Here is a 27,938-nt window from a genome sequence, read left to right as displayed (position 1 = left end):
GTGGGGCTGGCGGAAGCTGGTATTCCGGCTCCTTCTGGCCTGTGGAGAGACGGCCGCGTCTGTTGGGATCCCCGCCCGGCGGCTGCGCCTGCGGCGCTGACGTGGCTCCCGGAAGTGGCGCTGTCACGAGGCCGCCATGTTGCAGCAGGTAAGGGGCTGTGGGCGCCGGGAGAGGGCGGCGGCGGCGGCGGCGGCTGGGCCCGAGGAGGAGCGGGGTGGGCGGCGGGCGGGACGGCCGGCGCTAGTGTCCGGGGAGTGCGGCCTAGGCTGCGCTGAGGAGGGCCAGCGCGGGTGTGAGGTCCGCGGGGTCGCTCTGTGTGTCCCCACCGCTCGTGAGCCGGCGAGGGGCAGGCAGTCGCCGCCCTGGACGTGGGTTACGGGACCCGCCGGGCCTGGCGTCCAGGTTTATGCCGTCAAAGCAGGTGGTTAAGGGTCGGTCCCTTCCCATGCTCACATCTGTTCCTCAGAGTTAATTACAGCCCTCACGTCTACGACCCCAGACTAGTGAGAAGAAGAATCTCTTCCTATTTAAAAAAGCACTGTTTATCGTGCACGTTAACTTGGGTTATCATAGCTGTTTTTTTCTGAGGGATTTCTGTGGCCCAGCCACTGGCCCAGGCCCTGCGGAAGGGCTGTGTAAACAATGCAGTTTATTGTCCGGGTTTGGAGTGTTAATGCTTGTCCAGGGATTGAGTGGGGAGATGAAATAAGTTACAGAGATAAAGATATTTTCAGATAACAACAGCAAAGACGGTGATATGATAGCAAGTATCTGAGAATGGAACAGTGATTTGCGGTCAGAAAGGACCACTCTGAGGAGGTGACGTGAGTGGAGAAAATCCAGTGATGGTCTGAACCTGCAGGAGGCTGGAGAAAAACACAGCCATACTGACCGTTCCCTCTTAAGTTTGTGACCACGCACCTCAAGGGAGCCTGGGGGGCCTCCCGGCAGTCATTATGGCGTTTCCATAGTCCCCTAGGCTACTCTCCAAGTCTTCTCCCTCAGACCGTCAGCATTTCTTACCTTCTCTCAGCTCAGAGCCTTGCGGCTTTTTTCCCTGAGAAAACGGAAGCTTTCGGAGAACTTTCACACCACCTGCCTGTACAGCTTTGCCCACGACCTCCCGCAGGCGCTGCTTTTGCTTTACAGATTGCCCCGTCTGTGCTCCAGCCTTAGGCCGGGCCCTCTGCTTGTGTACTGGTTTCCCTTTTACCTGCTCGGGACAGAAACTTTGGAATCTTCTTCGACTGCTTTCCTCTGAGCCCTCCGTCCACCCGTCAGCAGATCCTGTCGGTTCTGCCTTAGCATGTGTTCGGAATCTGGCTGCTTTTCACCACCTGCACTGCATCCACCCTCGACCAGACCATTACTTCTTGGCTCCATCATTAGATTCACCCCCTGACCAGCCTCCCAGCTGTGTGCCTTTGTCTTTCCCTCTTTCCCCTCTTTGCTCTCAGAGTCTTAATGCAGTAGCCAGAATTTTCCTTCTAACATGAGTCAGAATGTGTCAGTCCTATGCTCAGGACACCCTGGTGGTCCCTCCTCTCCTCACTCAGTTATTCTGATGTTCTTAATAGCAGCACCTGGAACTTACACATCCACAGCCAGACTCCTGATTTTGCCCCACAGTTGTGCTCACCACCTTTCCATCTACTGGATGCAACTCCAGGAGTGCAGAGCTAGTTGTCTTTTTTCTTGTTTTTGGCTGTACCACTTAAACTAGTGCACATCGTGGGCACTCAGTATTTATTCAATAAATGAGACGAAGCCGGTCTTCCAAAGAGCAGGGTAAGAGAAAAGAGTGTTGCAGACAGAGTGCAGAAGGACCTGATAGGGCACAAGTGGGGCGTGTTTAAGGCATTGAAGAGAAGGCCAGCCTGCTAGGGGCTTAGCTGTTGTATAGGTTTCCTATTGTAACAAATTACCGTAAACCTAGTGGCTTAATACAAATTTATTATCTAAAAGTTCTGCTGGTCAGAAGCCCAAAATGAGTCTTAAGGGACTAAAATCAAGGTGTGGGCTGAGCTGGAAGCTCTCAGGGAGAATCTGTCCTTGAGTTTATCCAGCTCCTAGAGGCTGCCTGTCTTCCTTGGCTCACAGACACACTCTCCTCTTCAAACCTGGCAGCGTAGCATCTTCAGTTTCTCTCTGACCTCAGCTTTCCTTGTCTCATCGCCTCTAACCCGACCCTCCTGTGTTCCGGACCACGGTGATTGCATCATTGGTGCCACCTGGATAATCCAGGCGACTCCCCAGCCCAATCTCCTTAATTTCGTCACTTCTACAAAATTCTTGCCAAGTAAATGTTCATATTCACAGGTTCTGGGGATTAGAACCTGGACTTCTTTGGCAGGGGTGAGGAGGCCCTGTTCAGCCTACCACAGTTAATAAAGGGGGAGTGGCCTGAGACAAGGAGTTAGAGCTGGGCAGGGGCCAGATGGTGATTTGTCCTCATATGAAGTCTGTTTCCAGTCAAAGTGCTGTGGGTTTTAAGTGGGAGAATGATAATGATCTAATGGGAAAATGTCACCCTGGTTACTGGATGGCAAGGCCTCAGCATGTTCTTCTGTGGCGTCATGTGGTGCATCTCAGTCTTGGCTGCACGAGAGCATCATCTGGGGAGCTGAGTCAGGGTCATGAAAAAGTTCTCAAACTGATGGTGTGATGGTTGCACAATTCTGTGACTATACCAAAAATCATTGAATTATACACTTTAAATAAGTGAGTTGAATGCACCTGCTCTTTGGGAAAGACTTGAATATCCAGACAAGCGGAAATACAGGGAAAAGTGACAGAACAAGCCTCTGAGGAGGTGGGAAAAGAAGGGATTCCAAGCACCAGTAGCTGGCTTAGCCTTGGATAAAAGGACACAGATGTGTGAGCAGGGGTCGGAAAAAGGATGCAGTTAGATGATTTTGCGAAAGAACCCAGAGCCTTTGAATTTATCCCGACAGCCTCAGCTTTCTCTGCCCTGGGAGAGCGCTGCTGAGAGTGGTGGGGTGAGTTTGCAGAGCATCAGCCGCTGATGGTGGTTCCTACACGAACTGGCAGCATCTTGCGAGGGATGGAGGCGGCAGGTGCCTGGATTGCTGTGGAGGGTTTGGCCAGGTGGTTGGGGTCGGGGTAAGGGAACCGCCTTGGGCCCTTTCCAGCCTTCCAGGTGGCCATGGCCATGTCTTAACCGTTGTCTTCCATTTTGACTAGCGTGCCGCCTTGCGTGTAGTAGGCCTGCAAGGACTGAACTTCATTTTGCTTCATGGCTGTTTACTTCCCTGTTAGGACAGTAACGATGACACTGAAGATGTTGCACTGTTTGATGCGGAAGAGGAGACGACTAACAGACCGAAAAAATCCAAAATCAGGTATGAGGCTTAGTTACAAGAGTTGTATTGTCTCGGGCTGTTCTGCCTGTTGACTGGTGCCAGCATCGGGTTCCCTTCCAGGCAGAGTGGTTGTGACGCGCTGGCAAATGTTGTGTATTACAGTTTGATCTTTAAGATGACATTTCACTTTCTCTCTGGGAATAACTGGCATAGAGAATTTTACCCAGTACTGAGTTTTCAAGTTTGCAAATGCAGTTATTTGAACACCAGTGTTTTTGATTCTGGCTGTTGTTTACCAAGAACACACCATTTCTTTACGAGTTTCTGTAGATACATTACATTCTGATTTGTTGTACATATTTCAGAATTGCATCTTTTGTATCAACTAATATGAAAACATCATGCCAAACATACTTCTCTTCCAAACTTTGTTCTCTCTAAAGAAATTCACTTAATGAAATCAAATTCTGCCAGAACCTTGGAAGCATTATGCTAGGTGAGAGATGCCAGTCACAAAAGACCATGTATTATGTGATTTCACTTGTATGAAATGTCCAGGATAGATAAATCTACAGAGACAAAAAGTACATTGGTGGTTGCCCAGGGCTGGAGGGGGGTGGGATTGGGGTACATGGGGAGTGACTGCCCATGGGTTAGGGTTTCTTTTTAGGGTCATGAAAAAGATCTAAAACTGATGGTGTGATGGTTGCATAATTCTGCGACTGTACCAAAATCACTGAATTATACACTTTAAATAGTTGAGTTGTATGGCACGTGGATTATATCTCTGTGAGGCTGTTAATAAAACAACCTGATGGTTACTTTGTCTTAGTGCCTGAAGTGATTTCTGAGGGCCTGGAAATTCTTCGGGCATGATTTTTAGACAGGTAAAAATAAGTCTATCCTAAGAGTATAATTTCCTTATTTCTCCAAGCTTGGTAAAGATTCTTGTTATGCATTTTGGGAAAGTTTACAATCAATGAGGTGTTAAAGTCGTGTTTACATAGTGTGTTTTCTGTGACAACAGAAACACAGGGTCTAGTCAAATAATGGGATTTAATGAGAAAAGAGACAGGCGGTTTGCTTCTTCCTCAAGTCATCTTTTATTTTGACAAGACTGTATGGTTCTGTTACAGCTGAAACGTTGTCATCTACATCTGCAGTAACTGTCGTAAAATGTAATTGCATTTCTTTCGTTATGTTTTGATTTTCAGACACCCAGTGGCATCATTTTTCCATTTATTCTTTCGAGTCAGTGCAATTATAGTCTATCTTCTCTGTGAATTGTTCAGCAGCAGCTTTATTGCCTGTATGGTGACAATTATCTTGTTGTTGTCATGTGACTTTTGGGCAGTCAAGGTAGGTTTGATTGTTTTTATTTTTAAAATCCTATTTAATATGATGAGATTGAATGACATAAACAATAAAACAATGACACTGAGCATTTAGTATTGATGTTAATTTATCTTTTTGTTACTTCAGGCCTCATCTGTGTCAAAATGCTGGTTAGATCAGATCATATAGAGGTTATTGCACTACTGACTTGTGTGCTTTATGTTAGCCTACATCAGCTCTGAAGTTAAACATATAAATAAAATGTGACTGGCAGCTGCAGACCCTGCGTACTGCTTCTAGTCCACATCACTGGTTTTGCTTCAGGGTCACCATCAGCTGTGCTGGGTCTGGTTTCTGGATGGGACCTCAGGAGAGTTTGTCCACAGATCCTCAAGTGTCCACTGCTGCAGAGGCTCCTGTGTGAGCTCTAGGGCGGTGTTCCTCACCCAGGGCCATGTTGCCCCCCAGGCGGCGCTTGTCAATGCCTGAAGACATTGGTCACAGCTGGGGTGGGGAGCGTGCTGCAGGCCTCAGACCGGCTCAGGCCAGGGATGCCGCCGAACGCCTTCAGGTGCGCGGATGCGACAGCCGCCTGCATCCGTTATCTGGCCCACAGTGCTGGTAGCGCCGTGGTTGAGAAACCCTGCTGTAGGGCTGGAAAGGCGTCTAAGAAGTGGTTTCAGACTCGAAGGCAGTGGTGGGTAGAGGGAGGGATGGATGAATGGATAGGTGTGTAGGTGGAGGGGCATGTGATACAGTGATTATGGTGAAACACTAAGTGCAGACCCTAGGTGGTAGGTATACGGGTATTCACTTGTAAAACTTGACTTTTCTGTGTGTTTGGAAATTTTCATAGTAAAAAGTGGTGGGGGGGAATCAAAGGCAAAAAAAAAAAAAAGACAACAGCTGGTTTTGGAATATCAGAGACATGATTATTGATTCAAAAACCCGGTAAAATGTTACCAGTCTATTCACGGCCACCAAGCCAGCCGTTTTTAGATCTGTTGATTCTGACAGGTATCAGAAGTGGTTGGCTTGGGGGTCAGTTTCCATGAGCCACCAAATGCTGAGAATAAAGATTACGAATGCCTGTTTCTTGTAGGCTTTTCTTTCATACAGTCTTCTTTGGCCTGTATCCTTTGAATTTCTTATGTTGCTTTATGCTGTAAAGTATTTGCTGTAGCCTGGTCACAATTTTGAGAAATGTTTCTTTTTGTTGTTACTTCCTGTAATTTGTGCTTAGCCAAATAGAACATGGCCTTCAGTCGATTCTTCCTGCTAATTTCTAAACTGTTGTAATTAAATCCTTGTAGGTTTAGGGTTTTAAAAAATGTGGCCAGAAAGCATATTTTCTGATAACCCTTTAAGAAAAGAAAACACGAAGAGCTTAAAAAAGTCACCCTTTTATCTGTGGCACAATTACTTGTAGAAGTGCAAACAGTTGAGATGAAATTAAGAGGTCAAGAATGGGGACGTTATTAAATGGACTTGGGAAGGGGGTATGTGGGCTTCTGAATCTAGTTAAAACACAGATGTGTCATAAGTAAATCTCAGTGCAGTTGTCAAAAGAAGAGAGATAATTATTTAAAAAATAAAAGAGAGAAATTAAAAGATAAAATTATTTAAAAAAAAAAATGAACTTAAATGTTATGACCTATATGGGGCTTTTGTTCTCTACTCTGGCAAATAGAGTAAAAAAGGTTAAGTAAAGGTTTAAAAATTTTATTGGTAACTATTAGTAAAATTTAAAACAAGGCTGTGTGTCTTCCATAACACTGGAGAAGGTAGGAGCAACTGAAACATAGCTCATACAGCAAGACACGGGAAAACGGCAAGCGTCAAGGAAGCTGAAATGTCATGGGCCGCGTGCAGGATGAGAGGAGCAGTGGCACGTTAGCTATAACAATAAATGTAATTTGATTAAACTCTTTTTTTAAAGATAAGAATTCTAACATTGAGTCAGAAGTCAAAAGTCCAGCCAAAAAGATCTAACTAAAATTGTGACATTTAAAAAGTCAAACACTTGGAGAAGATGGAGGAACACTGTTGTGGTGGAAGTCTAACAGACCGCTGTCCTCGGCACATCGAAGTGACAAAAAATGGTTAAGGTCGAAGAATCCGAGTGAAATAGCCAAGTCACTTTCACGGCAGTATTTGGAACCTTGTGTGTAGAGTTGTGATACTTTCTTGTTCCGCTCCTGTGGGGCACTTATAAAAGCTGATTAAATACCACTGTGAAGAAAGTCCAAATAAACTGTCTGAAGCAGCTGCGTGTTCTAACCCAGCGCAGCAGAACTGGAAACCAATGAAAAGTGGTTGTCACAACTGCCTGCTAAGTATCTTGTCTCAAAGAGGAAACAAAAACTGTGAATATAGATTATTTACAGCTTAATGATAATGATCATCTGCTTTCAAACTTTTGAAGTGTGTCTAAAGCTGAATTCGGAGGAAAAGCAATAGACCAAAGGCTTTTATTAGAGGTACAGAAATTTTAAAAACAAAAGTAGTAAGCTTGAGAGAAATTAGGAAAATAAGCAATAGTAAAAGCAGAAAGTAAAGAATTGGAAAATGGGAGAATGGAGGAGTTTGAAAATAAAGAGCTGTCATTTGAAAATGCCTCTGAGATAGGCCCTGACTGCTCTCAGTCTGGGCCAGCTCTCCTCTTTTACTTAGCCTTTAAATGTTAACAGTTCCACAAAGTCAGGTTTGGTCTTTAAGTTTCCTCCTTTTCTTCTCCTGTATTCCTTTCATTACATTAGGAAAGCTCTCGAAGTAATTTGTTTCGTCAGTGAGAGAGAGCTTGGTGCATTTCCAGTGCTGAATGAAGGCCAGTGCCTGTAACCACGCACCATAGACTGGGTGGCTCACACACAGTAGGAATTTATTTTCCGAGTGCTGGAGGCTGGAAATCCAGGATCAGCGTGCCCGCGTGGTCAGCTTCTGGTGAGGGACCTCCTCTGGTTCCAGACTGCTGACCTCCGCTTCTTTCCTCACCCCGCTGAGAGCAGAGGGGCAGAAAGTCTGGTGAGGGCACTAGTCCCATCAGCAGAGGTTCCACCCTCATGAGCTCATCTGGTCCCGTCACCTCTCGGAGCACCACCTCCTGACACCATCACCTGGTGGGGGGTGGAGCAGGGTTTCGACATGTGAATCTGGGCGACACAAACACTGAGTTCGTATCAACTGTTTTTAGAGATACATAGTTATAAAATACATGTCGCTATGGTCAGGACATAGAGGAAAAAGTAGGTCCCAGAAGAACAAGGGGTTTGGGAACACATTAGGGAACCGGAGAAAGGACGACGAGTTCATGAGGGAACAAGAGGGCGATGTTCATGGATCTGCTTACCCATCACCTCCACCTCTGCCGGGTCTGCTGTTGCATTTGATTTAATCTTTTGTCCGGGCCTGTTGTTTAGTGGTCCTTAACTGAGTATTATGGAGGTAAAGATGATGATTTCTTTGTGAAATGTAACACTAAGATGGGATATCATGGTAGCTCTTTAAATAACGTTTTTAAATGTGTGTGTATATGTTAATCTTTACCAGAATGTCACAGGTAGACTAATGGTTGGCCTGCGCTGGTGGAATCACATTGATGAAGATGGAAAAAGCCATTGGGTGTTTGAGTCCAGGAAGGTAAACTGCCTCTGTTTTTCTCTTTGAGTGTCATTTAATAAATTATGTGTAAATATTATCGAATATTTAAGGGTGAGTTACTGAAATACTTCAGATGTAATCTACACACAAAGAGCTGTGCCAAGTCACTGGGCAGGGCAGCACTTACCAGAGGGCCTTCTGAAACTTTCTGTCTTGTTCAGACTGGAAACAAGCCGTGTGCAGGAAAGAACCCTCTGAGAGGCTTTTGGCTCAGAGTTTGTGTTAAGCTGCCCCCAGGGGCTGCTGAGAAAGGAGCTCTTTCCACGAGCCGCCTCAGCCTGGTGTTGCCTTCCCTGGTGTAACTGCTTTCGGGAGCTCGTCTGCCCTTGCCCCCGTGGTCCTCCGTTTGTGGGCAGGAGAAAGAGAAGGTTTGCAACTGGAGAGAAGATCTGAGCTGAGCAGAGCAGTCTGTTCTTCGGGTGGTTCCCTCAGAAGTCCTAGGGGACCTCAGTCTGTTTCGAGCTAGCCTGCTTATCAGCAGTGGAGATCAGTTGGGAGGCAGAGGACAAAATTCTTGGAGACGGCACCAGCTAAATTGCTTGCCTTCTGCTTGGAAGGGCCTTGACAAGGACTTCTCCGAAAGCAGCGTTGTGCTCAGTGAGTCAGTAGTCCTGATAAAAATCTACCTTGGAAACAATTCAGCGCCCTTTCAAATTCCTGGGTATTGCTGAGACATTGTGGTCATGTCCAGAATCCCTCGATTCCATTTCCTCTTCTGGACCCTGACTTGACCTTTTAGTCTCCAGGATGACTGTAGCCTTGATTTCCTGGATCCTCACTGAAGAAGGTATCCTTCAGAGCTTCCTTATGAATAAACAGTAGAAGTGCGAGGAGGAATGACTAGAAGCCTGTTAGAGCCACCCTGATTGTCTTGGGTGATGAGAAACTGTCCATTTTGCCCTGAAAATGGAACATTCTTGATTTAAAGCGAAGTATACTAAGACCAGTTGCGAAGGTTACAGTCGTGGTAGGTCTGCTGTTTTGTTTGAGGTGGGTTGGGGGCAGGGGTTCTGACTTAGGACTTGGGTTGTCTGTTACTTTGTTTGAATCTGAGGGTAAGGTGTTTTTCATTAAAAATGTTAAACTCTTTGCTGATGAATATCACAAGACATTGGTTATTAAATTCATGTTCTTTTGTAGGCCTCCTCTCAAGAGAGTAAAACTGTTTCAGAGGCTGAGTCAAGAATCTTCTGGTTGGGACTCATTGCCTGTCCAGTGCTGTGGGTGGTATTTGCCTTCAGTGCCCTCTTCTCCTTCAGAGTGAAGTGGCTGGTGAGTGTCAGCGTGGAGTGGTCGGTAATCCTCGCAGGTGGCTGATGGGTGGTTGGTAGTCAGCACCTGCCCATCTGTGTTGACATCAGGGACCCATCTTGAATAGGCAGCTTCATTGTGTATCTCCCAAGTTCGATTTCCCATCTCTGCTTTTCTCCAAGTGCCAGGAGCAGCGTTCTGTGCAAGACTCCATTTCACCAGCTCTCCTGGTGCCTAGCGGAGTTTTGATTTAGCCCGCCTTGTTCAGTGATTCCTACATTCATCACCTGATCTTGTCGGATGGGGATGTTGAGTGTCCTCCAGACGTTTGGCTTAGCTTGGAACTAACAGTGGTCTTTTCTGAGGATAGCGGTTGGTAACCTGTTCGGTTGTCCGTTACAGCAGTTGTTTTATGAGCGTTCGCAACCTCTCTGGTTCAGGAGCCTGCAAAGGGCTTGCTGGAAGGTTCTGACTTGGGATCTCTCGTAGTTGTGGTCAGACAGCGATGGCGTGACGGGGCTGGTGAGGCATCTTGTCTTTGAGGTCCCGTGGCCTCCCACCTGGTCTTCCCACATGGCTTGCTGGGACCTTCTCATGGCCCGGTGGCCTCACGGCAGTGAGACTGCTTACTTGGAAGGTCCCAGCTCCCGCTGGGAGTGTTTCAGCTCAGAAGCTGCATTACCTTTTGCACCTGTGCTAGTTTGCTAGGACTGCCACAGCTGAGTGTCACAGGCTGGTGGCTTCAGCAGCAGAAGCTAATTTCCCCCCAACTCTGGAGGCCTCTCTCTGCGGCTTGTAGATGGCTTCACGTGGTCCTCCCGCTACCTGTCTGTCCTGACCTCCTCTGCCTGTAAGGACACCGGTCACATTGGATTAGGGTCCACCCCAGCCATCTCATTTTACCTTAATTACCTCTTTAAAGACCCTGACTCCAAATACAGTCACATTCTGGGGTACTGGGGGATATATAGAGAGATACACGTATAAATAAATAAATTTTGGGAGGACAGAGTCAGCCTGTAACAGACATCTAGCCTCAGAAGTCACATCACTTTTCGATTTTGCACATTCGAGGGAATGGAAAATCGGCTCCCCAGCCTAAGTGGGCAGGAAGGTTCCAGAAGAGCATGTGGAGCAGGAGATACAGCTGCTGCCATCTTTGGAAAGTATAATCTGTCACTTGACCTAACTGTGTGTGTCTTGTTCTTTTAATAGCTGAGTTTATCTGACTTAATGCTTATAGATACCAGGTGTATTTTGGCCTTAATTGTGTTTTTTCCCCGTTTGTAATATTGTCTGTTTTGCTGTATAGCTTCTCTCTTTGTGAATGCGCCTACGTACATACTTTCCCTTTTGAGATTGGAAGGTTTATTGTCTATTTTTAGTTTTTCTAGCAGTTACCTTTCTCACGTGCGCTCGGTCACGAGTGGGGCATGTGTTTAGTGTCTGTTGATCTGCTGCAAAGGATGTAGAGTTCACACCCCTGTGCCTCCCCACCTTGTCCTCCCTGCTGCCAGCCCTGGGTTCTTGGTGGTGGTGGCCTTATTTTAGTTATTTTAAGTAACACGTTTAATCCTGTGTATTGACTCAGAGACTCTGTTTAAAAGGGGAAACGTTTCCTTTTGAAATGGTATTTGCTGCTGGTTGCTCAGTCTTCGGTCTGTTTTTAAACGTAGTAGCTCAGTGGTCTTGTTGCAGCTTCTCCTTTTACCTCTTGGTTGGCTGGATTTCATCAGTGGTGATTTTTTTTTCCAAAAAACCTGTGGGTGTTATTTCTTTTGGTTCTGTCATGTTCAAGAATCTGAGCCGTTGACTTTATTCTTGAATTCACTTTTTTCTTTCTTTCTGAATAAGTTTTTTATATTTGGGTAAGTTCTTTATTCTTTCTTTTTTCTTGAAAAAATTCTTTGTTCTTGAATAAAAAATTATTCTTGGCTCAGTTAATATTCTTGGGCCACAGCTGCTTCCTCTCAGCATTCAGAAGACGTTGCTTCATCATTTTCTTATATTGAATATTGCAGAGAAATCTGAGGCCAGGCTTATGAACCCCCATGTAACTGAGTGAGGCATTTTTCTCCTTTGACAAAGAATTTCTGATGTCATTCTAGAAATTTTAAAATAGCATATGTAACCAGGTTGTCCTCATGTTTATCTTTCCATAGTGCTTTTTCCGGAGACTGTGTCCCACTAATAGCAGGCACAGATTCTGCTTTAAATTGGGAAAATTATCTTCTGTTAGGTCTTTACATTTATTTGCGTTCTATTTTTTTTGTCGTCTTTAATTCTGAGGTACCAGTTACCTCTGTGTTGGGTCCTTTTTATCTGTTCTCACCCACTATCTTAATTGCTTTTATCTCTCATCTCTTTCTGTTCTGTTTATTCCCTCAGCAAATCTTTTTAGGAGTCTGCCCCGTGCCAGAGCTGTCCTGGCCGCTGGGGACAGGACTAGGGGCTCGAGAAACAAGGTAACAGCTCTGAGAGCCCCGAGTCCTGGGGGAGCAGGGTGTGGGCAGGCAGACAGGGAGGGAGCGGCTGGGAGGAAGGTGACACGGTGACAGAGTGGAGTGGGCAGCAGGGTGAGGTGCTGCTTTAGGCTGGGGGTCAGCAGGGGCTTTTCTGCACTTTCTTAGCTCTGCCAGCACCATTTTCTGCTCCTGGTGCCTTGTCTCACCTTCACTGTCTCTGAATTCCTACCTTTAGTTCTCCCGCAGGGAGAAGTCTTCCCGGGGTGCTCTGACTTAGGAGGACTGGGTTTCTTCCAGAGCAGCCTTCGCCTGCCTTTGGCGGGCTGTGTCCCTTTCTGCTTTGGTTGTGGGTTTGTGTAGCTGCCTTTCCCTCGTCTCTCCGTCTCGCGTGGGCTCGCAGGGGCAGCTCCGCCCAGGCCGTCTGTGTGCCGCTTTCACGGGGGTGAACTCCCCTCGACGGCCTTCCCTGTCGTCTGAGACCCCTGGGCTCGGCGTGCGCGGCAGGTGGGTGGCCTGGGGGTGCAGGTGTGGGGAGGGGGTGTGGCCGCCTTGGCCGGCCCGGCGTGGGGTTTGCCTTCTCACGCGCGGACTGGAGGTCTTGTGTCCCGGTCACTCTGTTCTGGTTGTCACGCCTCCTGCTTCAGACCATCCAGGAGGCCCTGGAGCCTTCGCCTCCGCCTGGGGGTCAGCCCAGGCTTTCTCTTGCGCTGTTTCCACTTCTGTTTCCACTTCCTAAAGTGGAGCAGGGAAGGGCGTGTGAAAGGTGGGCTTAACGCTCCGGGCTGGGAAGGGGGTGCCCCCAGCTTCCCCGCCTCTGTTCTCTGAGGAGGCGGGCTTGACGGCTGTCGGTCCTCCTGCCTGTCGGAGCAGCTGTTTGCTCTAGAACAGGGCTGGGGAGACTGGCCTCAGGCCAGGTCTGGCCCAGCACCCGTTTTTGTGAATCTGTACTGGAACCCAGCCTTGCCTGTTTGTTTACGCACTGCCTGTGGCCGCTTTGGGACCAGAAGGACACAGTGGAGTATTTACAACAGAGACCACATGGCCTGCAAAGCCTAAAATGTTTACCATCTGGCCCTTTCCAGAAAGACTTTGTCAACCCTTGTTCCAGAATATTTAACCATGGCGTCTCCTCGTGTTGTTCTCATTAGCCTTTCTTCCATAGTATTTAAATAGTAGCCTTGAGTTTCTTATTCTCAATCCTTAATGGTCTTCGTGGGGCCACCTATAGGATCACGGCCACGGGGAGGAAACAACTCTGCCCAAGTGCATCTCCCCCTGTGCTCCCTCCCCCTCCTTCCCCTCCCTCCATCCCCCTCCACCCCCTCCACTCCCCTCTGTCCCCCTCCCTCCCGAGTCACGGAAGGCAAGCACCTGTTGGTTGCTGCCTTGAGGCACTGGTTGGCTTTCTCAGAAGCCAGTCATCACACACACATTAGCAGAGCGCAGAATTCACTTTTGCCTGCTCTCAGTGTGTTGAACTTGGTCTGTCTTGACCATTCTTTTGGAGTTTTTTTTTCCCCATTCTTTCGGATTTCTTAAGGGAATAATTAACATTTGAGCCTCTTCTGAGTCTCATTTACTTTTTTTATATCTTTACTCACAGATCCATGGACAATATTAGAACGAGAATGGCCCCCCCCACTGCACCCCTGGGGCTGCCGGGGGCTGGCACGTAGCATCCGTGTTAGTGGACACTTGGGTGGTGCCGAGCACGTATTGGGTGGGTCTGTTCTGGGAGGGAGGGGGTCTCAACAGCCACAAACCCCACTTCACAAGGCTGCCTTCCCCTTCTCTTTCCCACCTCAGCCTGCCGTCTCCCTTGTGGCGGAGGGGACAGTCAGTCAGTGTTGGGCCGTAACCGCTGGTTGTTCCCTTCTCCAGGCGGTGGTCGTCATGGGTGTGGTGCTGCAAGGTGCCAACCTGTACGGCTACATCAGATGCAAAGTGGGCAGCAGAAAGAATTTAACCAGCATGGCTACATCGTACCTTGGAAAGCAGTTTTTAAGACAAGTAAGTGTTTTCTGGACATGAGGGTAATTTTGCTGTGGTCAGTGACTAATGCAGTGATGATTTCTAACTCTTATATAGAGTTTAATTTTTGTGAATTACTTAAAGTTTTTAAAGGGTTGTATTTATTTAAGTATGAGATGATGATACAGTTATTTTAATTTCTCTTTGGTGGCTTTTAGGATATTCCAGAAATGTATTGTCAGTGTCCTGAAATTATTTTAAAACCAGAGAGATAAATGTTCATTTTGATAACTTATCTTTTTAAAATTATGTTAAATTCAGTTGCTTTCCATTACTTCTGGTGGCTCTAAATGAACAGGTTTGAAGAATGGATATTGTATAGTTTCCGGGTTTATAGTAAGAACGAGTTAGAAACATAGTAAGACTGTATCACTAAAGGTTGTTTTGAAGTACTCAGTTGTTTTTTTTTTTTAAGAACATACAGGTTTTACTATAGTTTCTCAATATGAAGATTAAGTCAGAGTTTTCGGTGGGATAAGTAGTGCTCACAGGTAGTTGCTGGTGTGAGTGGCACCTCATGTTTGTGTCCATGTAGCAGGCTGGGCAGGTGAAGTTCCAGGGGACAGTGACGGGCTCTCAGCCTTGGACACGCATCAGAGTCACCTGGAGGCTCAGCCACAGGCTGCAGGCCCCCCCCCCCCGAGTTCCTTATTTAGTTAATCTGGAGCCGGGTCCCGTAATTTGGTGTTTCACAGGTTCCCAGGTGACGCTGGTGCTGCTGCTCCAAGGATTGTATTTGTAATTAAAGCCCTGAGAAGTGAGGGAACTTCTTAGGCAAATACAGCTGCCAAGTGACAAGGCTCAGGCTCAGGCCAAGGCCAGCTCTCCTCTGTTGAAATTCATTGTCTTCTCCGCTCTGCTGCACGGTTTCTCTTGTATAAGAAAGTAGGGAAGATGAGTGTTCTTGTGGGGACATGACTCTCCCCCCAGGGGTGTTTGCAGAGTCCCAGCATTCTGTTGCTGGGGACTGGCCACCTTATGGTAGATGTCAAGTGTGTGCTTAATAGGTTTTCCCTTAGGATTTCCAGTGTCTCTGAAGCAGGCAGGGACATTGCATACAGGTGAAACTGAACCTGGAGTCTGACATAACCTGGCCAGGGTCAGTAGCCTTACCGTGGCCCCTGGCGATGCTCTGCTCAAGTGAGACTGACTTGCTGGACGTCTGGGTGGGCCCATGGCTTTATTTCTCCAGCATGACCATAGATTTTAACATCAAGATGCCAGGTCGTGTAGCAGCTGGCTCTGTGTGCAAACACGGAATGTTTTCCTGGTGCTTTGGATCTGGTGTGTTAAATAGAATAGCTTTCAGTATTAAGGAGGTGTTTGTCTTTTGCAGACCACTGGAGACGGTCAGCCCTCCTGAAGAGAGTGACAGCCTGTGTGTTCTAAATTTACACTGGAGACAACCGACGAGGGTCTTGACTCTGAACCTTTAGACTCAGTATCTCTTGCAAAGAGAAGTGTTGGGTTTGTTTTTCCATTTTAAAATTTACTTAAAAAGGAAAAGTAGTTTTCATATTAAGTTTTTATTTTCTTTCTAGCATTTGGGGCTTAAAGGCATGGTGTGGGTAGAAACATCGTCAAAATTTGGTTCAGGGTGCACAGTGTGTGCACGCCAACGTGTGCAGATGGGATGGAGACCTTTGCATTTTGACCCACAGAACATAGAAGGATGTTGTGAGTCTATCTCACAACTCTTAATGTGTTTACATAGTATTTCTGTAGATTATTTTCAGAAGAAAGTTTTGCTTCCACGGTAAGAGTGAGCATTTTGGCTTATGTGTTAAGTTAGAAATAATTGTTAATTTTACACTTAATATCTACTTCATGATGGAACTTCTTCTCCTAGGTGTTCACAGACACCTAAAAACCAAACGTGGGCTAGATTTTGTTTATTTATAACAAGTCATATACTTAAGGCCCAGTTAATATAAATAGAGTTTTCGTAGCTTATGTTTAAGGGGTACCTCGGGGTTGCTGCTGTTCTATTTATTTTGGGGGGGGGACAGCCAGACTGTGCTCTGGAGCTTCCCAGGAGCTCTTCCCTGGTCCTTGGCCTGATGAAATCCGTCTTTCACCACTAAAAGAGTGTTATTCTTATGTCATAGTGAGAAAAAGCATTTAAATACCTGGCATTATAAATGCCTAGAAGACATTTTATTTTATGGATCTATTTTTTTCTTGCTAAAATGGGGATATTGTAAATCATGCATTTGTATTAATGGTATTTCTTAAAACAAAGCAATGTATGTAACAATCTGTAAGTTATAGGCATCTGTAAATTCTGTTGTAGGTACTGTAAACTTTTGATCAACAGATTATTTTGTGACTGTATTTATACATTGTTAAAAAATTTTGAAGATGTTTTGTTTAATTGAATAACTGTCTAGTGGAGTGATAGCTTTGAAGGTGCATAACTTTATATTTGTATAAAACTACTGTTTATAAAGCACTCTGACACCCATCCTCTCTTTTGATCCTCACGACCAACCTGTTGCGTGCGATGCCCTTTTATAGGTGATGAAACGGGACTTCAGGTTATTGAGCGACCTGCCCAAGGAAACACAGATCACAGGAGGACCCATCAGGGTGCATGACTGATTCTGGAGGAAATACTGTCTCTAAATGTCCTTTCCTTTCTTAAGAATCGTGAATTTGCTAAGTCATTGATTTGTTAAGTGCTTGACTCCCATTTTATTTATACTCATCTGGTGGGGAAGGTTGGTGCTGCATAAGCACATGTTTGCACTTCACCTGGAAGGGCTGACGTCAGTCTTCAGGGCTGAGAGTCCAGTGGGAGACACACTGGTCCCGTTCTTGAGTTGCCTGTTGTTACATGAGGCTGCAGTCCTAAACCAAACATGTATTGAATTCTGCAGTATGCGTGTGGCAGGGCCTACTGTCTGTCCCCCGATACTTGTTTTTCCTTCTACTCATTTCCCACTTCCTGGCCAGGACATGGCAGCAGAGACGGTTTTCCCAGATTTCCTTGCTGCACCTTGGATACACTTCCGGGAAGTAGTCTTGGAAGGACGGCCTGCCCGTCCTCTCCCCTTCCCACCCCTGTGGGCGGACGCGTAGGCAGAATGGATGGCACTTGAACACATCTTGGACGATGGGGCGGAAGCCTTAGTTTGTGAACAGCAGAGAGAGAGGGTAGAGGTTGATTCCCTCTGGTGGGGAGAGCTGTCCTGAACCACCCGTCTGAAGTTTTAAGTGAGACACAAAGTTGTGTCTTGTTTAAGTGCTATTGTTCTGGTTTTTCCATCGCTACAGCCCAACTGAATTCTTAGCACTGCAGTATGTCTTTCGCATCCCCCATGGTTCTGTCCATCAGTTTAGTACTTGAGATGTCATAGTTCGCAGGTAGGTATTTGGTCTTTTCTCTGGGTGGTAATTGAGCTAACATTACAGGTGCTAACAGGTCCAGCTGTTCCAGGCGCTGTTGCTGCTTAAAAACTACCCCCAGAACATAGCAGTGTCACCGCCGTGTTAATCGTGCTTCCGTGAGCCGTGGGTCGGGAGTCTGGGTGCAGCCCAGCGGGGACAGCTGTTCTGCGCTGCACAGTGTGGGGATCCGCGGAGAGGTCTGAAGGCTGGGTCTGCACGCTGGCTGGGAGGCAGGAAACATCTGGGGTGCCTTCACGGGTCTGGAGGTTGGTGCTGGCTGTCAGCTGGACCTCAGCCAGCTTGCTGGTTGGAAGCCCTGCATTTGTGACCATCTGGGTCGTCTCTCCTTAGAGGCTCCCCTGGGCTTTCTCACAACTTGGCAGCTGGGGTCCAAAACAGGCTTCCCTGGAGAGCCAGAGAAGTGCGTGGTGTTTTTGTGACCAGCCTTGAGATTCACGTAAGGTCACTTCTGCCATACTGGGTTGGTTGAAGCAGTCACTGAGGTCCCTCTGAGTTCAAGGGGAGGGGATACAGAGCCCACAGCTTGATGGGAGGGTCCAGATTACACTGTGACGAGAGCAGTGGGAAGGGAGGCGCTGCTGCAGCCCTCTTGGGAAAGTAAAACCCGCCACACCCACGTCGGTTGTTTGATCAAGACTGAATACCTGCTTGGAAGGGGCTGGGGGAGCAGGTGGTGTTGTCCCTTTATCTTCCATCTGGGCCAGCCTTGAGGACGGGTGGATTGTCTGCAGTTAAAATTACAGCAGCATGGTGTCTGCAGCCGCAGGGCTCCTGATCTTTGACCCGCAGCTGTGGGGTACATGGGTGGGGGCGCTGTGTAGAGGGGGTGGCATGTAGGTACTGCGATGCTCTAACTGTAAAACTCTTCAGGGCTCATCCAGAGCTCTTTTATGTACATGCGACCTCATTTGATTGTCCCCCACGACCTCATCTGGGAGGAAAGGCCGTGAACAACCCCATGGTACAGATGCGGAGCTAAGACTGGGATAGTCGTTGACGGGAGGGCGCGTGTAGCAGTGGCGGTGATGCGTGCCCGGTACCCTGCTTGTTCTACGCGGCCCACCAGCTCCCACGTGATCCCGTGCGGCCAGTGTGATGTGACGGAGGTGACCTGTGTCACTTCTGGGCGAGGAAACTGACGTGAGGTTCTCTGATCTTCTCCCCTTCTGTGGCGGCCAGCGGCACTCGAGACGATGCCTCGGCCGGCGGGGCCGCTGGGTGGCTTGTAGTGCAGAATCCCCCACCTGCTGCTGTGGGACACTCCGCGTAAGTGAGAAATAAAATTTTGGTGTGTGAAGACACTTGATTCCTAGTTAATTTGTTTCCGTAGCATAACAACATAATAGCCTATGCTGACGAATATGGGTGCACAACCGACAAGTAATACTCAGAAGAAGTTTTACATCGTAATTTGGTAATTTCTCCACTGCTCTGTGCTATTTCCTTTTACAGGGAAGGAAACTGGATTCTTGTCCCTTAGTGCAGGGTCTCTGGTTCTGATCAGACCAGACGGGTGAAGCTGGCCAGGTGAAAATTGGAGAGTCCACCTCCATCTAAGGGGACCAGAAGGTTCTCATTTCCAGCTGTTTGTTGCCACTCAGGAATGTATTTCAAAAGGAGTGGAAAATCTGGATGTTTATATGAAACCTGGTATTTTAATGCTTGTAAATTTTAAAAGGAGAAAAGAAAACATGTGAAGCCAAACCGGGCGTGCTTGCAGGTCAGGTTCAGCCGCGCTAACTCCCGCGTAGTGCGGCGATGCCCACACCAGGGGAGCTCTCCTGTCTCGTGTGAGAGCTGAGTGTCTGTAGTGAGCAAACCAGGGCTGCCCTAGAGGAAGCGGGCTTGGAGGTCCTGGAATCGCCCACTCAGCCCTGACTGCCAGTTTCCAAGGAGCTCCCTGAGCCCCTGTCTGCAAACCACGGCTAGGAAGGTGAAACCAAAGTCTGCTGCCTGCCAGGAACACGTTCTCAAATTGTGTGTCAAGTACATTTTTTAAATTGAAAATAAAGTTGAAAAAGTAATTCTTGTGAAAAGCAGGAAGCAATTCCTTAAAAGATTTAGGTTGTTTTTCTAAAAAGGAGCAAGCATTTGATTTCTTGAAGAAGTTAAATTTAGTGCCAAGAAAAAGCGTAATCCCGTCTATAACTTTTCTCCACTATGATGACCATGATAGTAATCAAAGCACTGAAGGTCAGAAAACCAAGTAGTGCCGAAAGGCCACAAAGAAATCACGTCTGACCTCGCTCTGCTCTGCTCCCCAGAAGCGGACCTCCTCGACTGCTGTGGTTTTTGTATTTGGAGGTATTTGCCCTCATCCTAGGTGGCATGCTTACTGTGCTCACAGTGCTTCTTGACTCAGCCACTTCTGACACGTCAGCTGTTGGCTTCTTGCTATGAAAAGTGAAGGTTTAACTCAAACCCCTCCCCCTCATATAATCTGAACACTGTTTGGTCCCGTTGGTGCTAACATTAAAGCTTTAACATAAACCTCCCTTTCTTACGCCTTCAGGTATCTGATGTTGAACTGTTAATTTTCTCTGTTAGCCATTGGTTTACCTGCAAGTAACAGAAAACCCCACAAATAACGGCTGAAGCAAAGGGAGTGAGTGTGTTTCTGCAAAGGAGGTGGGAAAGTGGGCCCTCGCTGACGTTGGTCAGTTACTGGCTTCCGAGAGAGCTGGTTTTGTCCCCATGATCGTGCCTCAGGGTCACAAGATGACTGTCACAGCTGAAGATGACTCATCTGTTTTTAAGCAAGGGAGGAGGATGGACGTTCCGGTGGAGTCTGTCCCCTTTTATGAGAAAAGTGAAAGTTTTCTCAGAAATCACAGTAGACTTTCATTTTTGCTGACATCTCATTGACCAAAATCGGGTCACCCAGGGGTGAGGAAGTCTGGGGAAGCAGGTATGTAGCTGGGCACGCCGCTGCCTTGAAAAAAGTGAGGTTTTGTTTAGCAGGGGAAAAAGGACAAAGGGACGTCAGTCAGGAGCTGGCTCAGTGCTCGTGTGGGGCTTATGTGCAGGACACCAGCCGCTGCTGTGGCAAATGCTCTTGGCATCGTTTCTGCAGTAAATAAATAGCTTCTGATCTGGGCTTTTGTTTTAGCTAAATGTGATGCGAAGCCATGAAAGCACAACGTGGTGAGAGCGTCCTGTGGCTGCTGTTCCCTTAGGTGTGTGTCTGTCTGTAGTGTGATTTGGGGTTGGGTGGAGGGTATTCAGGGCTGTGCTTCTCGTGGGGCAGTGCTGTCCCCAAGGGAGGGCTTTTGTTGGATGTTACGTGGTGTTAACGGGGGCTGGTTAACACAAAGTTTGGCTGTTTCACTGGGTGGAGTCTAGGGATGCCAGGAGCTCGTGGAGCAGAGGACAGTTGTGTGTGGCCAGAAATTGGTCTCAGCTCTGGCAGCTTCCAGCTGTCCCGTGCGTAATTATGCGCATGAAAGTCCTGTGCATAAAGAAAGGAAAGTAACCCCTGACAGCCGTGCCCTGGAAGCTGATCTGGCCCCGGCAGCTAGGCTGGCGTGTCTTCCTTGGGCAGATAATTTTACATGACACCAGTATCTGACAGGACTGTCCTGTGCCTGTGAGGGAGCAAGACAGAAGTGAGGGCACTCTGGAATCCTGTTGGAGCACAGAGAAGAGAATACTGCGTAAAGCACAGAAAATGACCAAACACCCCCAGCCCGCTGGGGTGGGAGGCGGCTGCTGCTCTGCTGAATTCAGCTGCAGACCACGCTGTGCCTCCTGCTGCCTAGGTTGAAATGAAGACAGCCGCTCATAGAATTAGTGTAAAATCCAGAGTCAAACTATGATTCATGGAACCCTTTTTGAAATCACCTAAGCAAGCCCAAATTCTCTAATCAGCCCATCCTAGCAGCCTTGTTCTGAGACACCCCATGGTGTGCAGTCTCCCTTGTGCAGAGGTGCTAATAAACCCAGTTTGGTTCAACCACAGGCCTGTTCCTCAGGGTCTCTAGCTGGTGAGCATCGGCAGTAATTATCTGGGCCTAGGTTGCAAGTCCCTTTTTGTTGCGGATTTTGTAACAGCTGGAGTGTTGACGATGTGCCCCAGTCTGCAAGCCCCTCCGCAAAAGGCGGAAGGCCTGCTGTTTCAGGTACTTGAGGATGTCTCTGTCCGATTATTAGCTGAGGGCTAAGCTGAGTGGGGATTTCAGTGGCTACACATGACAGAGAATACAGACTTGACAGAATTAGGAAATCACTAAAAACCCCTGCAACCCCCAAAACAAGCACTAAAGGTAAGGGGCAACAGGTAGTCTGGTTTTCAGAGTTGCCATCTGATATTAAATTGTCCAGTTTTCAACAACAACAACAAAATTGTAAGGCGTGCAAGAAATAAGACAGTATGACTTACACACAGGAAAAAAAATTCAACAGAAACCTTCCCTGGGGAAGACCAGACTTTAAAGCCAGGCTTCTATCATCGGTCTTAAACATGTTCAGAGAGCTAAAGGAGACTGGACAAAGAACTGAAAAAGTGAGGAAAATGACCTACGAACAAAATGAGAATGCCAGTGAAGACACACGTTACAAAAAGGAACCAAGCAGAAGCTTGGGAACTGAAAAGCACGGTAACTGACATGAAAAACTCACTAGAGGAGTTCAACCTACTGAGCAGGCAGATGGGAGAATCAGAACACTTGAAAACAGGACAGTTGAAGTAATGCAGTGTGAGGGGCAGAAAGAAAGAATGAAGAAGCCTGAACACAACCTAAGGGACCTGTGCGCACCATCAAACATACCAAGGTGCGCTTTGTGTTGGGAGAAGAGAGGAAGAGGAAGGAAGAATTAATGACTGGAAGCTTCTCAAAGTTCATGAAAGGCTTGGAAAAAGCAAAACTGCTTTCCCAAGAAGCGCAGCAGGTTCTAAGTAAAATGAGCTAGAGGTCCACGCCTAGACACAGCTGAATTGTCAAAAGTCAGTGACAGAGAATATTGAAAACCACAAAACTGCCCATCGCAGATGGAGGGTGCTCAATGAGATGGAAAGCTTGCTTCTCTCATCAGAAGCCATGAGGTCAGATGGCATATTCAAAATACACTTTAAGACAAAAAGCAACTGTTACAAGAGACAAAGAAGAATGTTACATATTGATAAAAAGTTCAATTCATCAGGAAGACATAACCATTAAAAACATATGCACTTGGTAACAGAGCTCCAAAATGCATGCAGCAAAAACAGAATTGAAGGGAGAAATAAAAAACTCAGTCATCACTACTACTAATGATGGCTTGTCAGTAATTTAATGACTATGGGAGATAATCCACGTAGAATGTTCAGCGTAGCCCCAAACACGGTAACCGACTCAGAAAGGAGAACAGAATTGCTTAGCTAGTTAAAGGCAGAGAGTCAGGAGGCCTCAGCCCTAGTTGAGTGGCTTCTGTGTGACTTGGAGTCCCATCCAGTCTAGGGCGTGGAGGATTCAAATGGAGAAAAGCAGTCAGTTGCAGGAAAGAATGCTTAATTCTTCCATTTTTTAAAATTTTGCTTAGAACAAGTTAGAGATTGTAAGATTTTAAGCTAGTAGTTTACCACAGTGTTCATTTATAATTTATCTTATATTTAAAACACATCTTGCTATTTATGTTTTTCAGATAGTTGTTGAAATCCAACGATGCCGTGGACCAGTCTTCGCGGTAAACATTTCTTTTAGGGCATTGCCTCTCTGCACGCCCTTCTCCCCTTTGGCTTGTAACTCGTGCATTGTCCACTAGATGGCAGTACACCAACGTAACATGTAAATGTAACAGTGGGACCGTAGCCTCTTAGGGTAATGAGAAGTGATGGTCTCCTGGAAAATTAGCCTGAGACTAGTGGGTTAGGACTAAATCCATGTTTCCTGGTATGAAATTAATGAAAACCAGTGCTAATGAATGAATAGATGCTAAGTAAGTACCATAATATATTTAGTACCTACAATGCACCAGACACGGAGATGGTACTGCGTACGTGTTACGTGTCTACTTTCCTCATCACCTACCCCGCCTTCCCTCACTGAACAAGTGGGAACTCGGGACTGGAGGGTCAGTAGCTTTCCTGGGGTCACACAACCAGAGAGGTGAAGCCAGGACTTGTCAGTGGCCAGGAAAGATGATGAGTTTGGGTTTAAGACATACTGGATTCGAAGCCAGTGGTCACATCCAAGTACCAGAATGTGGTGGAAACCTGGACTACCACCTTAGGCTTCATTTAAGAGGCATCTCTGCAGAGCAGAGTCAAAGTTGTAACAGTGTGTGGGCTGTCTGTGGCACAAGCGCCTGTTAAAGAACAAAGCTGAAGTGTAATTCCCGAGGAGACGGTGGTACGGCAGAGGGCTGAGGGCACACACACTGGAGGCGTCCAGTCCAGAGTTTAAATCCTGGCTTCAGACTTACTAGCTGTGCGCTCTTGTGCAAGGTAGATGACCTCTCTGACCCCTTGCAGTAACCTTCGGAGGGAGATACTACCTCCATTTTACAGATGAGGAAACTGAGGCTTACAGAATGTAGGAACTGACCCAACGTCACGGTGCATCTAGTACATGATGGCTCCGAGATTCAAATCTGGAGGGCCTTACTTAGACTTACACTGCAGAGTACCATGTACGTGGCTTCCCCAGTTACTTCCCCTAGTTACCCAGGGCACTGCCCAGTAACCCCTCGTGTCTGTGTGAGCCTCCTTGTACGGTCAGCGTTGTCCAGAGAAACAGAACCATTAGGAGATATAAATTATGTCTATAGATCTATATCTATGTTTATCTTATGGCTATATTCCTTGAAATAAATTCTATGTGTCTGTGTGTGTGTGTATACAGTACACACAGAAACAAAGATTTATTTCAAGGCATCGGCTTACGGAACTTGGGAGCCGGCCAGGCCTGCTCAGTAGGGTGGGACAGCAGGCTGGGGCTCCAGTCTTGAGCCAACTTTCTTCTTCCTCTGGAAACTCTCAGTTTTGCTCTTAAGGCCTTTTAACGAATCGGATGAGACCCGCCCACGTTATTGAGGGTCATCTCTTTAACTTAAAAATCAGCAGATTGTAGATGTTTGCCACACCTAGAAAATGCCTTCACAGCAACAGCTAGATTAGCATTTGATTCAAGAACTGGGTACTGTCACCTGGCCAGATTGACACCTAAGACTACCCATTGCACTTCTCCACGTTGCTTGTGAACTGACAGCAGGGAGCGTCTCTCTCTAGGTGACCGGCGCCGGGCACCTGGCTGCACCCAGTAAACTCTGAGTGTGTACGCTACGCACCCTGTCTAACAGCCTGGGCAAAAGTAAACTTTCAGTGGCAGGCCTGGCGAGGTGCAGAGTTCTAGTGTTCTTGAGTGACGTGGTACTTTTCTTGGGGGCCCCCTGGATGGCGCAGCAAAGGATGACGATGAAAGAACTGATGGGCATGGCCAGCTGAGGCCACGAGCAGGGCTGCCGCCCCAGGAGCTGGTGGAGGTCCTGGTGGGACACTGTGCTGGCTGTCTCTCTGTGTGCGGCTTTCTGCTGACACCTGTTCCCAGCTCCTGCTGCTGTCCGCCTTTGTCTCTTGGGTGGAAGGTTTTCAAACAGCAGAATCTGTATGGTTGGGCAAGAGTGAGTAACTGGGGCTGTGAGTGCCTGTGGCCGCGGAAAGACCAGCCCTGTCGTGCCCTTCTGAGGCTTGGCAGCCTCTTCTGACAAAATACAGAGACAGGAGAGTGGATGCCGCCCAGACGGTGGGAGCATCCACCAGAAATTAGGCTGCAAGTGCGTCCCCTTGGGGAGCCTTCTCGGTGTCTGGTTCCACGCCTCCCACCGCTGGAGAGAGAGTAGCTTCACCTCCTCCTTGAAGAGCCTTCAAATGCATCTTGGAGCACACGCTCACCCTCTCCGCCCTCCTCTCTCTGGGACCACCTCATGCTGGCTCCTAGACGTGTGGGCGCATCCCTTCCTCAGCTGTCTCTACAGAATTAGGCCGACGACAGCCAAGCTCGTCCTGATACTCTCATCCCGAGGACAGGGGTGGGCTTGTGGCCCATGCTGAGGACGGGCACAGATTTGTAAGATCGTTTAATAAAACACAGCTGTTGGGGGTAGACTACTTGGCAGGACTGATTTGTGTCCTCTGCCTCCCAACCAAATTCTGTGTTGAAGCCCTAAACGCCATTACGACCTTTGGAGATAGCACTTTAAGGAGGTAATTAAGACTAAATGAAGTCACAAGGGTGGGTCCTAAGTGGATAAGATTGGTGGCCTTCTAAGACCAGCAAGAGAGAGAGCTTTCCACGTGCACACACGCAGCAGAGGCCACGTGAGGACACGGGAGAAGGTGGCCATCTGCAGGCGCAGAAGAGAGCTGTCCTCAGAAGCTGAGTGGGTTGGCCCTGTGATCTTGGACTTCCGGCCTCCAGAGCTGCGGGAAATGAATCGCTGTTGCTCAAGCCCCTGGTCTGTGGTGTTTTGTCACGATCGTCAGGGAGACAGACAATACTGATCATAATGGACTGTAGGCTTTTAAAGCTTGTCTCATAGAGGATGTTAAGCCAGAGAAGCATAAAGGAAGGAAATGCTAATTTTCATGGAGTCTTTTCCACATCCAGGAAGAAAACAGGGAAAGGGCATTTTAAGTCAAAAGAATTCCTTGCGTAAAAGTGTGGAACGTAGCATGCAGGTGCGCACGCGCACACACGCACATAGACACACAGAACGCTTTATGCTGCAGCCACAAGAGACAGCTGGTTGCTCTCCAAACATGCCAGGCTTTCTCCAGCAGGACATCTTTTACATATTCTGGGTAATTATCCCTTGTCTGTGACATGTGTTGAACATACTTCCTTCCAGTCTATAACTTCATTTTTAACTTGGTTTTGGATTTTTTTAAACTTACATAGCTTTTGAAAAATACAGAGTCAAATTTGTCCACCTCTCCTTTTATGACTTGACTTTCCAGTATTCATTTAAAACACAATGTTTTACATCAGCTATACTTCAGTAAAAAAGGTTATACTCCATTTATAGTTATTGTAACATATTGGCTATGTGCCCTGTGCTGTGCAATGTGTCCATGTAGTTTATTTTATACGTAATAGTGTGAACCGCAGAGTCCCCTCCCCCTGCCCTGCCCCTCCCCCTGCCCTCTGCCCAAGGGCAACCACTCGTTTGTTCTTTACATCTGTGCGTCTGTTTCTTTTTTTTTTTAAAATTACATTCACTAGTTTGTTGTATTTTTTAGATTCCACATGTAAGTGATGGCATATGGTATTTGTCTGACTCTAACTTATTTCACTAAGCATAACACCCTCCGAGTCCAACCAAGTTGCTGCTGATTTTGTATTTTAAAAGTTTTTTTTTTCACACACGGTCATGAATGAGATTGATCTGAGATTTTTCTTTTCCAAGCTCGTGCTGTCGAGCTTTGATAACAAGGGTCATGATCGCCTTGTGAAGTGAGCTGACAGGCACCCCTTCCTCCCTGGACGGCACACTTTGTGTAACATCGGAGTTACTGCTTCTTTAATGGCTGCATAGCATTGGAGGAACTGCCCAAGCCTGGTGTTTCCTTTGTGGGAAGGCATCAGGGTCAAGTTAGCCTCATAAAAGCAGCCTGGGAGCATTTCTCCTCCTTTCCTCTGGAACAATGTGTGCAAAACCTAGATGACCTGTTCCTTGAATGTTTAGTAGAAACTGCTTGTCAAACTCTAGGCATGGTGATGGTGTGTGTGTGTGTTTTAAATTCTTGATTTGATTACTTTCATTTTTATTTGTCTTTTCAGCCAATCTGCTTTTCTTGAGTCTGTCTGGTTTGTTCGTTCTTTCTTTTCCTTCCTTCCTTTCTTTCTTTCTTTCTTCTTGTCCCTTTTGCCCAGTTTTGAAACACGGGAGTGAAACGTGATCAGGCTGGAAATTTTAGAAAGCTCTTTTGGCCAGGTGTAGTCGCAGGCGCTAGAAGGCACACGTGTTTTGGTGGAAACGTTAATTTAGTTCGTGTTTGGGAGGTTGGGACTTGGAGGGAAGCTGTCTGTCTTCGTCTTACCTGGGCCCGCCTTCTCTGTTTCCAGATTCCCTTCTGTGGGTGGGGGCCCCATCCCTTCTCACTTTGCTGATCTCTTTGAGCCTCAACTGGTTTCCTCAACTGCAAAGTAGGGATAATACCACCCACCTGAACTGTGGGGATGAAATGGTAATAATGGACCAGCGCCAGGTGATACGCAGATCCAGATTCAGACATGAAGAACTTCGGAGAGCTCCCGGCCCAGGCATCCTCACCCGTCATGGTGGGGCCCTCAGCTGGGCGAGGCTAAGAGCACTCAGCAGTAACTGTCAGAACCGCCAGTGTTCCAGCCGTGCTGTGGTGACAGGGGCTGGACTTAGCCTCCCGGGGTAGACCGCTGGCGAGCTGGACGGCATGCATAAAATAACTTTTCCCCAGGCGTCGGACCACAGGCAGCGTGAGATTGTGGTGCCCAGAAAAGGGGTAGA

The 27,938-nt window shown here is 47.3% G+C and overlaps 1 protein-coding gene across 4 annotated transcripts; it reads left to right on the top strand.

The window, feature by feature from the left end:
• TVP23C (trans-golgi network vesicle protein 23 homolog C) lies at nt 1-23,380 on the top strand. Of its 4 annotated transcripts, none has more exons than XM_031467571.2 (7): nt 1-148; nt 3,281-3,363; nt 4,539-4,683; nt 8,209-8,298; nt 9,460-9,591; nt 13,917-14,045; nt 23,097-23,380. In XM_031467571.2, exons 1-7 carry the CDS (start codon nt 137-139, stop codon nt 23,214-23,216), a joined length of 711 nt encoding a protein of 236 aa, XP_031323431.1. In that variant the 5' UTR covers nt 1-136; the 3' UTR covers nt 23,217-23,380. The 4 variants fall into 4 exon arrangements, with proteins under 4 accessions (XP_031323431.1, XP_031323429.1, XP_064351348.1 ...); XM_031467569.2 differs by having other exon boundaries at nt 13,842-14,045; XM_064495278.1 differs by lacking the exon at nt 23,097-23,380 and adding an exon at nt 15,403-16,518.
• The last annotated feature ends 4,558 nt before the right edge of the window (nt 23,381-27,938 follow it).

Source organism: Camelus dromedarius, chromosome 16 (assembly GCF_036321535.1).
Source record: "Camelus dromedarius isolate mCamDro1 chromosome 16, mCamDro1.pat, whole genome shotgun sequence".
Taxonomy (NCBI): domain Eukaryota; kingdom Metazoa; phylum Chordata; class Mammalia; order Artiodactyla; family Camelidae; genus Camelus; species Camelus dromedarius.
Note: the sequence above shows the minus strand (reverse complement) of the source record. Positions and strands in the feature narration are given on the sequence as shown.

What these genes read in the sequence shown, in the direction of transcription:
- TVP23C (XM_031467569.2), top strand. An exon ending in CCTTCAGAGTGAAGTGGCTG is followed by an intron (nt 9,592 to 13,841) that starts GTGAGTGTCAGC and finishes TTCCCACCTCAG; the next exon opens with CCTGCCGTCTCCCTTGTGGC. An exon ending in GAAAGCAGTTTTTAAGACAA is followed by an intron (nt 14,046 to 23,096) that starts GTAAGTGTTTTC and finishes TATGTTTTTCAG; the next exon opens with ATAGTTGTTGAAATCCAACG.